At 41.3% G+C, this 12,359-nt stretch overlaps 2 protein-coding genes across 5 annotated transcripts in view; one reads left to right on the top strand and one right to left on the bottom strand.

Annotated features, from left to right (window-relative positions):
• Positions 1–2,175: 2,175 nt before the first annotated feature.
• Positions 2,176–9,259, bottom strand: sri (sorcin). Of its 2 annotated transcripts, none has more exons than XM_030071459.1 (8): positions 8,991–9,259; positions 7,232–7,276; positions 6,944–7,013; positions 6,240–6,283; positions 5,216–5,363; positions 3,970–4,083; positions 3,566–3,624; positions 2,176–2,636 (listed from the first exon to the last, which is right to left on the bottom strand). In XM_030071459.1, the coding sequence occupies exons 1-8, from the start codon at positions 9,027–9,029 to the stop codon at positions 2,610–2,612; spliced, it is 546 nt and encodes a 181-aa protein (XP_029927319.1). In that variant the 5' UTR covers positions 9,030–9,259; the 3' UTR covers positions 2,176–2,609. The 2 variants fall into 2 exon arrangements, with proteins under 2 accessions (XP_029927319.1, XP_029927320.1); XM_030071460.1 differs by having other exon boundaries at positions 7,232–7,273.
• Positions 9,260–11,166: 1,907 nt separating this feature from the next.
• Positions 11,167–12,359, top strand: part of mettl6 (methyltransferase 6, methylcytidine) — a 70,823-nt gene continuing 69,630 nt past the window's right edge. For all 3 annotated transcript variants that reach the window (XM_030072928.1, XM_030072929.1, XM_030072927.1), the window contains exon 1: positions 11,167–11,671. In XM_030072928.1, coding sequence (XP_029928788.1) covers positions 11,393–11,671 — 279 coding nt within the window. In that variant the 5' untranslated portion in view covers positions 11,167–11,392. The remainder of the gene's footprint in view (positions 11,672–12,359) is intronic.

Genomic DNA, 12,359 nt, shown 5'->3' with positions numbered 1-12,359 from the left:
AGCCACGTCATTACGTCAGCGGGAAACGTGATCACGTGGGTGTGCGAGACGCTCGCTCGGAATCACAACAACCAACATGGACGACCTCATCGTAGCGATGAAAATACTGCTCGTGTCTTTACAAGCCTACATTGCGATCCAGAGGCGAAAAACGCAATTATCGCCGGCTACCCGTTGTATTCGTGGTCGGAACTAACGACGACTACGTTTAGCTATACGTTTATAGCGTTCCTGTTCCCGTTTGGGTCTGTAACCCCGTCCACCAATGACGTGGTGGGTCGTGTCATCGGTTCTTTCTCTGGCCCCTGCTCGATGTTGGTGCTTGCCTGGAACCGGTTTGGAACCAGTTTGGCCGGTGCTTGGGCGGTGGAAAAACAAATAACCGGTACTAAATCAGGCACTGGCTCCGAACCAGCCCTGGAACCTCTTTGGTGGAAAAGGGGTATGAGAAAGTTTCTGTTAAAAGTCCCTACTTCTCGACCATTTGCATTGTCCTTCTGTTGGACTGAAGTTAGTTAAAGTTGCATTTTAGTGTTGATTCATTATCTGTATAAAACAAACTGTGAACTTGGCAACGAAGAGATCCAGAGATTTAAACCACCATCTGTGAGAGTGGGCAAAAAAAAAAAAGATCTAAGTAGTTGCATTAGTTTTACTGAAAAAGTCCATCTCATGTGCATGCAAACACACATGCACAGACTTACACACACACACACACACACGCATGCATGTACACAAACACAAGACATTTGTGCAGATGATTTGGTGTGTCGGTGTTCCGCTGCCTGGTCTGTTCTGCATTTCACTTGGATGAGCTTTCTCTCTGATTTCAGTGGTATTGTAGTCATTACGTGAACCTCTTTGCACGACTTCTTCATTGTTCCCAGGGTCTGTCTCTTGTGTGTTGCGACACTGCCGAATAAAAAGCAGTTTAGATTTGGTCAGACTTGCACAATCGCTGGCATGCCAGACCAGCTGGTCCTCCTCAAAATGTTCGAGCGCTGCCATGCGGCCCAGCCGACCTCCCAGGGTGAGTCCTGAACAGCGGGACTGTCAAAATGAGATGAAGACATGACATCCATTCACTAGTCTAAGATTCTCATGTAAGACTGGGATATTTGAAGATGATGTGAAAAGGTGCAGTGAATATTAATGAGATGCTCAGATGCTGGCTCCATACTGGTCGAATAGAAGCCGTGTGCAAATAATAACCGGGCTGGAGACACAGTGCCAGGTGAAGAAACTTTTAAACTCAGAGGAGACGGGGCATCCCATCACTTTACCAAAGGGAGAATTTGAGACAATTTAGTTCAGGTCATGCACAACCCATCAAACACCAACAGCAGGTCAGAATAGGACATTCATACATATAGACAAATGCAAACAATAAGGACTTTGTGCTCATAAGATGCTGCTCCTCCTGCAGGACAGGCCTGTAGTCCAGCCGCAGGACTGAGGATTCTCCACAAGAGGGTCTGCTGACGCCTCAGTCCAGAAGCTGGAGCTGTTTGGTTCAGGTTTTGATCCTGGTTTAAATAAAGTCAAACTTTTTCCTCCCAGCGGAGAACTTGAGGTCATGAGTTGGGAACTGAAGGTGGCTTTTTAACTTTGAAGGGAAATGTCGACCTCCAGACTATCACTTTTACTTCTTCCTGTCTCTAGTCTTCTCTCCTCCACGAAATCCTCTATGCTGGGAAATTTATTTATGCTCATTACGATTACGTTCATTTTTCACAAGACCACAGTCTGAAGAGCGTGTCCTAAGTGCAATCAGGGCTTCTCCAAGTCACTTTTGCTGTCTTAACTGTGGAGAAAAGGCTGTTTGCTCCAGGCTCCTGGTTCGAAAGAGTCATACTGAGTCTCTTCATGCAGTAAACATGCAGTAAACCCATCAGAGCGCCATCTCCCATCCCCTTTAAAAGCCAGGTGACTCGCACCTTGGTGAACTGCTATTATAATGGTGCAGTTTTTTCTGCTTCTTTTTAACTTCTGTTATCCATCCCAGCTCGTCATTTTGATTTCATTTTTCATTTTTCCTTCTGTACATTTTAATCCTCAGATTTCAGTTCTGCTGTTCCCGCTTGAAAAGAAACCACACAAATAAAATAAAAACTAACAGATATCAACTGTCAAAAAAGAGAGAAGCCAAAGGACGTGACAAACTCTGTGTTTATAGTGGTGATGTTCATGTTTATTCACGTCACACACGTGTACAGTCATACATGACATGACGGGCGACTACACAGCCTGTCCTGACCCTCAGCAAACTCACTGAGGATGAACAACACTGCCAACACGGTGTTAAAGTGTTAGGACAACATATAAGCCCATGAGATGGTCATCACTTGGTAGTGGTTGCTGGTTATATTCCTATCAGTCAATTACAGTTACAGTTTGTATTAATTCTCCAAAATATCCAGGACAGTGATGTTTTAGCTCTGGTTTTTATGTACAAACAAGTAAAATCAACCACAGGTAAGTATATAAAAAAAAAAAAAAAACACATAGAGAAGACTACGAGGTGTTAGAGAAACAATGAAGACATACTTTCTATATTGTTCAAAATGGAATGACAAGGTTATTGTGCCCTCGCTTTGGTGCTTTCTTCTTCATGTGCTCATGGTGCACTGGATAAACTGGAGAGAGAGAGAGAGGGAGAGAGAGAGAGAGAGAGAGAGGGGTCAGTTTGTAGCAGAAAGTACTTATTACATAAAATATCTCTGCCTGATCAGAACTGTGTGCGTGTGTGTGTGTGTGTGTGCACTTTACCAAAGACGTTTAAAGGCATACTTCACGCATCATGCATACTTTTTGTATTAAGTTCTCACTGTGCGTTGCCTTCAACCCCCCACAAAGTTTTTCTCCAAGCCTTCATGGTAAACTCATATTCCAAAGAACGGCAGCAACATAATCCATAATCCAATACACAGACCAAGTCATATGCTCAGTAGTTCCCAAACACATTGTTGTAAAATCATAAAATTACCGCCTGAGATTTTCCCACTGGATCAGAGATGGCTGGTGGTTTTGGAATATGACTTTACAATGAAGGCGGCTGAGTAAAACCTTCTTCATCAGGGATCGAGGGCAGCACACAGCAAGTGCATCAAACAAAAATGATGAATTATGAGTAAAATATTCTTTTTCAGAGGAAGGAAGAGTTCAGCTGAGTTTAGGTTAGGGTTTAGGAGGATTATCCTACAACTTCAGATAAATTCAGGCAGCGTTACAGCAACACTGCACACTGCTAACAGAGAAAGTTTGAGGACTGAATGAAGCAAACAACTTTAATTCACATGCTTGTGGCTGTTCCACTTTTAACTATAACTAGCTATATAAACTATATAACTATATTAACTGACTATATAAACAATATAACTCGACATAGAAACTCAGCAACAAAGGTGTGTTAATGTATAATTCTCATTGTTCTACACTGGTAGGAGGAAAATAATTTGGTCAAACGGGTCACATCACGGTCTGAATCTTTTTTTGTGCAAAGCAAATTCATGACAACAATACAGAGGTTTAGTTTATCACAGCGGCATCAGGGAGGGGAGCTTACATCATCATACTGAAATGTGGCAGAGCCTTGTCCAGCCGTGTCCCTCCTGCGGAATAGATCTGGAAAACACACACACACACACACACACACACACACACACACACACACAACAGCTCTATTGTTAGTCATTTTTGCTTCATCATCTTTGTGGCTTCACGATTCACTAAACACATCATACCATGTAGGAAATTAATATTTCTAACCGTTGTCTTGCAAAATGTGAACAATTTAAAAATGTCATTTCAATGTCAAGGATAAGAACTACAATGTTGGAAAACCGTTTTCTCATTTGAGACAGCGGAATAAAATAAAGATGCTTTTATTCTGACACACGATGGCTGCGTCACGGTCACACGGCAGCACATTGAATTTTTGAAAGCCTCGGCGGACGGCGGCGGGCTCACCGGTCAGGCAGCGCAGCTTGGTGCAGCACGCCACGTAGTCGTCGAAGCAGATCTTGCCGTGCATGCTGTAGCGCTTCATGATGCAGTTGAGGGCCTGCGGGCTCAGGTTGTAACCTGGACGTCAACACACACACACGGGAGCCAGTAAAACATCTGCTGAGTGTTTTCATTCACATTACAACATAAGGCATTTAAACTGACTCACTTTTCAGAGCAACACACACTGAGTGACAGGCAGCGGAGACATGCTAAGAATCTCACTTGGACGAGTGTCATGCTGTTGGCCTGTAATCAGATTTGATGTTTTCCTGCTGTGGGCCAGTAAAACAGAAAAGTGAGTCAGCTGCTTCATTGCTTTTTCTGTTTTTTTTCCCCCTTCCTAAATGGTCAATGAGTCTTTGTCATTCAAACTGTAGGAGCATACGGCGAAAATAAAAGCCCATTGTGTCGGTGCCGGTAAAGGAGGCTTGTCACCCGGCTCCTTTTAATGCGGCCGTCACTGACAAATAAAACTCATAAAACACAATATAGAACATCACATAACAGCCGGCATGTATGAACAAAGCTGGTGATGAATATAGGCTGGATGTTTGCCTCCCCTGCCTCTACCTCTAACAATAAAGAAATATAAAAATATGTGCATTAAACTCTGAAAAAAAAAAAAAAAAAAAGCGGAATATGTAAAATATGTGTATTAATCCCACTTTGTGCATTGATCCTAATTTGCAAAAAAAACTATGTGCATTATGTAATACTATGTGCATTGATCCTTCTTTGTGCATGAATCCAAATTTGTAAAAAAAAAAAAAAAAAAAAAGCATGCGCATTATGTAAAAATATGTGCCTTAATCCAAAAGTACTATTACAACAATAAATACAGAAGTAAGAATTTGAGAATATGTAAAACGTATACCAATATGCACCATCTAGTTCCCTGTTGAATTATTTTCCAATTACTACACAGTTAAATAAACAGTTAAATACGGTACGGTTATATAATTAATGCAACTGAATGAAAAGATTAAAAAAATAGGGGGATTTAAATTCAATTAATTTGAATAAATATTTAATCATTAAAAGCTCTGTGTGAGTCATGGTGGCTATTGCTGCTCATGTTGACCGCCCAGTTTATTCCAAACTGACTGGAAATGTAAAAAGCATCACAATCACAATCTGTCGTCCACCAGCAACAGAGAACAGAGGCGTTTTCTCTTAGTTTGATTTGGGGATGTGAGCGTGTCTCTACCCATGGAGGTGAGCGCCTGGTGCATCTCTGGGCCCTCCACCGTGCCGCTGCGGTCGCGGTCAATGGACATGAAGTGCTGCTTCCAACCGTTCAGGACCGCCCACAGCTCCTTGAACTCTGGGAAGCCCATGCTGCAGGACATGTCCCGCTGGCAGCCGACAGTCAAGGACCAAAACACCACGGCCTCCCCCGTCTCCTCGCCGCATCAACCAACCAGACCTCACGTCAAACAAAGTGCTTCACACAGTAAAACAAAACAAAAAAAAAAACTAAACTAAATTTTACATGAGTACACGGCATCTTTCTCTGGGCCTTTGCTCTGAAAATTAAAACCTTGGTCTTTGCTCAATTACAAGAAATTATGGGACATCCACAAGCCGATATGATCAACGCACTGGAGCAGTCTGTTAATCTGTATCATCGTCTGAGACAGAAATGTACAGCTGTGTGTCATCGGCATAGCTGTGAAAATTAATCCCATGTTGTGTTTTATTGGCTCATGTTTGACTCATTTCTGGGCAAATTCACTTGATTTTTTTCAAAAACAAGGGGGAAAAAATGTGGGGAAAAAAGCCAATGAGCAAATCATCAAGAAATAACTTGAAAATTTGAAAGAAATTACTAAAACATTACAAGACAATGACATGAAAATTTAACAAAAAAGGAACAGTAAAATATTGTTTAAAAAATGCAAATTAGCAACAAAAAATCACCAAAACAAATAAATACATAAATAAATCATTAAGGTAAAAAAAAAACAAAAAAAAAAAACTATTTGTAATTTGTATTATAATTACATAATTTTAAATTACAGTACAAGAAAAAATTATAATTATTCCCCAAAAAATTGTCAAAAATTAAAAAAAAAAAAAAAAGAACTGAAATAAAACTCTTCAGGCTGTTCTTGTTTTGGATTTAAATGAACCCAAATTATTTTTTGGCCCAAACTGTCCCGCCACTATCAGCTTCCTGTCCTGTCAATCACTCCCCTGAGCCCTGTGATTGGCTGTCGGCGGAAGGATACGTCCAGCATGTGGATCATCAGGCGGCAGGTCTCCAGGCTGAAGGCTGGAGGAGGAAACACACACACACACATTAAAGACAAACTCACAGCAGTGTTTGTTTTAACTTGCAGGCAGGACCAGATGGGTGGAGTTTATCACATCAGGGCGACTCAGATCAGGTAGGTAGGTAGGTAGGTAGGTAGATACTTTATTCATCCCGCAGGAAATTCACATTTTCTTCAGCAGTATCCACAGATTACAAATTAAGTGAATAAAAAAATAGAAATAAAGAATAAGATCTAAGTATAACAGAACAAGATCTGAGTACAACAGAATAACCTAAGTACAACCCAGTGTGCAAAAAGCAATGTGCAACAAAAAAAAAAAAATCACCAAATCAATTTTTATGCTTTCCCGGGAATTTGAGCACTACATTTTAATGAGAAATTAAATACTTACATAGCCATTCCTTCATTTTCCAAGAAATGTAAGGCCTTAGTTTATGCCTTTTTATTATTTTGTTTCACTGTTTCAGTTTCACAGTACACCTTATGCACATCTTGTCACTGCTGTTTTATATCTTGCTCCTTGTAAGCACTTTCACAAACGTGCTACACAAATACTTATTATTATTTCATTTTTTCCTTAAAATCCACAAACTTTCAAGCACTTTCCAGGCCAGTGGGAGGCCTGGACGAATCACAGTGTTGGTTTTTGCTCTTACGTTTGTAGGTGCCAGAGATGCCGGACTGTGTGAGGCAGGCCTGCAGCTCCTCCGCTGATATCTGGCCGTCCTGTCAGAGAGAAAAACACACAGAGGCTGCACAAAGAATCTGGGAAACATCAAATACGTCCCGGTATGAGCTCAGGTTGTCGCTTTACGTTGGTTCAGTTTGTGATGCTCATGCAGAAACACAAAATCTGCTCACTGAGAAACACAAAATCACAGGCCAGCGGCATAACAGATCAAAGTTTGAATGTTGGCATGAAAAATATTTTGTGAGAGTATTACCTGTCCAGCCACACCCGCAAAATATCCATAGAGAGGGTCCTGCTGCTGGCACAGAGGGGAGACAGACACACAGACAGACAGACAGGTTTAACTGTGTGTAATAGTGAAGAAAAGTGGCACTCAAGCATTTCATTAATAACATTGTTAATAAAATACAATAACATGGCAATAACAATAAGCCAACAAGAGCAAATTTTGTTGTAGCAAAACATCTTTTGCTTCTTGTTGTGTGTTTATGCAGAATGTCCTCAGTTTTTCTGCCTATAAAACACTTTGTCATTCTTGTAGTTGGACTGATGTTACTATAGTAACAAAAATGATTATTAATGTCATTATCGTATTGCTGCTGTGTTGCTGTTTCCTGAAAAGCATCACACAGGCAGAGCAAATGAACAAAATGCAGCTGCTGAAGAAAACTGAAAACGGTGCAAAGACAGTTTACACACTCCAGACAAATACGGGTCTGCAGTACCGACATTTGGCCACAAGGTGACGCCACTTCATCCGATCGCAAACCAACAAAACCATCCGAACCGTCCGAAACACCTGCTGCTCATTGGCTCCATCAGCCAATCAGAGCTGAGAATCCAGCAAAGCAAACCAAACTGGGATTATTGTTTCAGACGGGATTTTGGTGTCAGTTCTGGGGTCAGATCCTGTGCGGTTTGTGAGCCGGTTTGTCTGCAACAACAACCTGAACAACCACCAGGCGACACACCAACACCACGTCGGTGTGTCGCCAGACCAGATAATCTGAGATTATGGATTTATGTGGCATGAGAGTCGTCTTTCCTGGGTTTTAAAGGCTGTATGACAGTAAAGAGATGCAGTTTTCTGAACTTATCAGGCTGATGAAGCTGCTCTGTTTTGCTTGATTGATCTTCATATCCAGATTACTGACCTCTGATCAATAAATATCTTCTGAAAGCATCAATGATCGTCCCTGCATCAATTAATCAATAGAGGCCTTCAATAGTGATCTTTGGTTGTGTCCACATCACCCAGCCCTAGATCAAGTGTGTGTGTGTGTGTTTGTGTGTGTGTGTGTGTGTTTCTCCTTACAAAACTTAATGACAACACCCGGAATCAATGGCTTCACTTGATTATGTAAGTGTGTGTGTGTGAGTGTGTGTGTGTGTGTTTGCTTCAGCCCTTGTGCAAGCCCCCACCCTTTCTCTAGATCACTCAAACCTGGATTCCCCCAACGTACACACACACACACACACACACACACACACACACACACACCCTTGAGGAGGGGCTGCAGGAGATAAAGAGCTCAGAGTTTCAGAGTTTCAAGTGCAAGAAAGCCAAACAGTTTCCTCCTGCAGAGACAAATCTTCAGCTACAACAAGGTTTCTGCAGAATGTGACTCCAAAAGTGAAATATCAAACCCCCCGACTCAGGCCCCGCCCCACCGAGAGAGCTTTTAGGAAGTTTGACTGGAAACTGTCTGATGAGCAAATTTCCACATATCGAGACAATCTATGCATTATTATCTTTATTTGGGCTATTAAGCACAGCTAAGCTCAATAAATAACCTGCATATTGCAATGACAGTAGTTTGGACTCCGTGATGTTTGCAGAACATTCAGCCGGGCGGAGCTTGGCACAGCAAACAGATGGACACATTTTGTCCCGAACGCACCCCTCTTTGCAATTAGGCCACTTCCGGGAACCTGCGGGCGGCCTGTCGGACACAGTTATTGTCTGAAAAACTGAATAAAAGTCAACCTTGGTGGTTTTAGTGGCGTCTTACCCCGCCCGGTGGAAGAGCTCCGTATCCTGGCATAGCCATGTCTCGGTGTCGGTCGCTAATAACAATAAAATGCGGCTTTCTGTCTGGAGTTTGATCCTTTGTGCGTCCTGTCCGACTGGTTCGTTCTTATCTGACACTGGAAAATAATCAAACACACACTTGACAGGGTGGGGCGGGTCCGACTGAAGCCCTCTGCGGGACGGCGAGGCGAGGAGCCGCGGAGAAAACGCACCAAAACGCACCGACAGGAAGGAAACTGATGCGACACCCAACATTCCGGACTGTTGTCAAACGCATCGCCTCCGCCACGCGGGGCGCAGCGCCGCGCTCTGATTGGCAGATTCGGACAAGGTGGACTCGCGGCGAACCAATCAGATCACAGCGCTGCGGGCGAACGAGGAGAAAAACAGCGCGTCTGTTTCCCAGCATGAAGAACCTGTTTCAGAAAGAAAGAAAGAAAGAAAGAAAGAAAGAAAGAAAGAAAGAAAGAAAGAAACAAACAAACAAAAAATTTAAAAAAGAGAAAGAAGGTGAATTTAAAATATTGGTAACAAAATAAAAGTTAATAAATAAAGTCAGTCAGTAGGTGTGTCTTGTTTCTTCCTTCATTAAATGTCTCTTGTGATTTAATGCAAAATAAGTAATAACTGAATTAATTCCGGTATTTTTTACTGCAGAAGTATTAATTAATATCCGTGTAGACATTATATAGAGTCTATATAATGTATTTATGTCTACAATGTCTATAGGCCTATTATAGACATTATAAAACCAACACTGCTTCAGTGATTATGTGAACTTTTCAGTAATCCTCGCGATACACACATAAAACACACATTATGTACAACCACACAGTATTTACACATCAATCTGTACTAACAGTTGCATCTATAACCATACCTGGTAAACGCTTATGTTTAATAAAACCAGATTAAATATTTTCTTAGGAGTGGTGAGACTTTCTGTGCTTGAGTGATAAAACCAGACGGATTATTCCACTGAGAGATGGATCAATTTAAAATGTTTCCCTCATGGTTTTGGTTTTATATTTAGGTTTTGTAACATGCGCCTTTTCTCATGATTATGTCTGTCCTGAAAAAAAAAAATGTTAGAAATATTATTCTTAGAGTTAAGACATTCGGATTGTTTTATTCCCGAGTAAAATGAGAAGTGTGTGTTTTTATCTGTCCTCCAGTTTTAACCAGACACACGAGTGCAGTCTGCAAAATACACCCACAAAATATTATGAGCTGTGGTTATTTCATGTAGTTGAAATAACCTTGGGCAGCTACTTTGAATTTCAAAAGAGCAGAGAAAAATAAAAACAATAAAGACAATAAGACAATAACTATTATATAATGATTCATGATACCTTAATGTCGGTGCTGAGTTCTGTTGTATTTTGATCGGAGCCACAAGAGCCGTTTCCTGTCAAAGAGCCAAAATTCCCATCAACATAATCTGATTAATTCATTTCATTATTAATTAATTTGATTATTGTTTTGGCTAAATATTACATCCATAAAATGATTTGGCTTAAAAATGTACCCTTCCTTTTAGATTTTTACATATTTCGATATCAAAACATATTGGACTGCTGGCAAACAAACAAACAAACAAACAAAATTCAATTAGTCAGACATTTCAAATTTACTTTCTTTCTTTCTTTCTTTCTTTTCCCCACATTTTCTAATTTGTTGTTCATCATAATTTATTATTATATAAATAATGTAGCCTACTCGACATGAAATTTATCAAATAAAGGAGAAGAGACAGAGGGGTGGTGTGTGTGTGTGTGTGTGTGTGTGTGTGTGTGCGTGCGTGCGTGCGTGCGTGCGTGCGTGCGTGCGTGCGTGCGTGCGTGTGCGTGTGTGTGTGTGTGTGTGTGTGTGTTGGTTTGCATGTCTTTCCGGAAGTTCAGTATCTTGGTCCAACTGTCAAATATTGCCGATGTCCGTCGCGGAACAAATATCAGCGATTCTATTTCTTTTATTTCATCAAAGGAAAGTGTCTTTTAATGGGCAAATATTAAATAACATGAGGTGTAACACGGTGCATATTATCTGACAGAGAGTCCAGTCTGTTAAATTTGCGGATGCTGGTAAATATGACCATAGACATAATATACGTATATTATGTCTATGAATATGACACTGTGCTGATTCCCACACGGAAGGATTCATGCGGCGGACAACATGTCCGACCCCACAGTTGAAACACGAGTGGAAAGTTGGGGATGTTTTAGTTAATAAAACACTTCCAGGAGTGACCGGTGCCGCTGGAAAATAGTTAAACAACAGGAACGGTGTTTGTGGAGTTTGTGTGGTTTAACTTGGACCGCGGCTTCAAGGAATGGAACTGGAATAAAAGGCAGAAAAGGGTAAATCTGCTGGGGCTTCACCATGGCCGAGCCGGGGGGCTCCGGCGCCGGAGCTGGAGAGGAGGAGACACCGGCGTCTGTCCCCGGACAAACCCAGAGCTCCTCCGGCAGAGTTTTAACCCCGGAGGAGCGGGACAGGCTGGGCTGTGACCGGGTCCTGGTGTCCGAGTTCAGGCAGATGAAGCTGGAGAAGGAAGCGCAGAAAAACTGGGACCTGTTTTACAAAAGAAACTCCACCAATTTCTTCAAGGACAGACACTGGACCACCCGGGAGTTTGAGGAGCTGAGAGCCTGCCGGGAGGTGAGCAGACAGCAGGCCTTTCAGACACGGCTTTGAAGGAAACGAGTGGTTGTTTGATTTTCATTTTAAATTACAAAAATGAACACTAACATGAAGGAAAGGCGGTTTGCAGGCGGTGATGTCAGTCAGCTCCTCCACCTGGTTCACCTGTTATTCAGTCTCCCTCCGCCGCACAGCAGGATGTAAAAATTAAAATTACATTAAAATAACTAAACTGCTGATATAGTATCCAACTTTATATGCCGAAATTATCATAAGAGCCTAAAAATACGTGAAATATCCTAAACTGTGTTCTAGCTGCTGTGGACTTGTGCAAATTCCCTCTGTGCAATAATCCATATTCAATACCATACTTACGTGCAATAACCTGTGCAATAATCCATATTCAATATCATACTTATGTGCAATAACCTGTGCAATAATCCATATTCAATATCATACTTATGTGCAATAACCTGTGCAATAATCCATATTCAATACCATACTTATGTGCAATAACCTATAGTGCAATAACTACTGTCCATGTTTGCACTTGTACATATATTTTTTCTTTCTTTTTATTCTATATATATTTATATTTATATTCCTTTCTTTATTTTTCTTGACTATTTGCTCTTTTTACTTTACACTTTGAGTGGGAGTTGTTATTGTAACAAAAAGTAATTTCCCCCTGGGGATCAATAAAGTA

Source organism: Myripristis murdjan, chromosome 16 (genome assembly GCF_902150065.1).
Source record: "Myripristis murdjan chromosome 16, fMyrMur1.1, whole genome shotgun sequence".
NCBI classification, from domain to species: domain Eukaryota; kingdom Metazoa; phylum Chordata; class Actinopteri; order Holocentriformes; family Holocentridae; genus Myripristis; species Myripristis murdjan.
Note: the sequence above shows the minus strand (reverse complement) of the source record. Positions and strands in the feature narration are given on the sequence as shown.

Bases quoted from the DNA above. Each gene is read 5' to 3' on its own strand.
- sri (XM_030071459.1), bottom strand. From the start codon at position 9,029: ATGGCTATGCCAGGATACGGAGCTCTTCCACCGGGCGGG. The intron at 6,284-6,943 runs GTAAGAGCAAAA...TTCCTCCTCCAG, and splicing joins CATCTCTGGCACCTACAAAC to CCTTCAGCCTGGAGACCTGC. The intron at 3,625-3,969 runs GTGAGCCCGCCG...TGTGTTTTCCAG, and splicing joins CAAGCTGCGCTGCCTGACCG to ATCTATTCCGCAGGAGGGAC.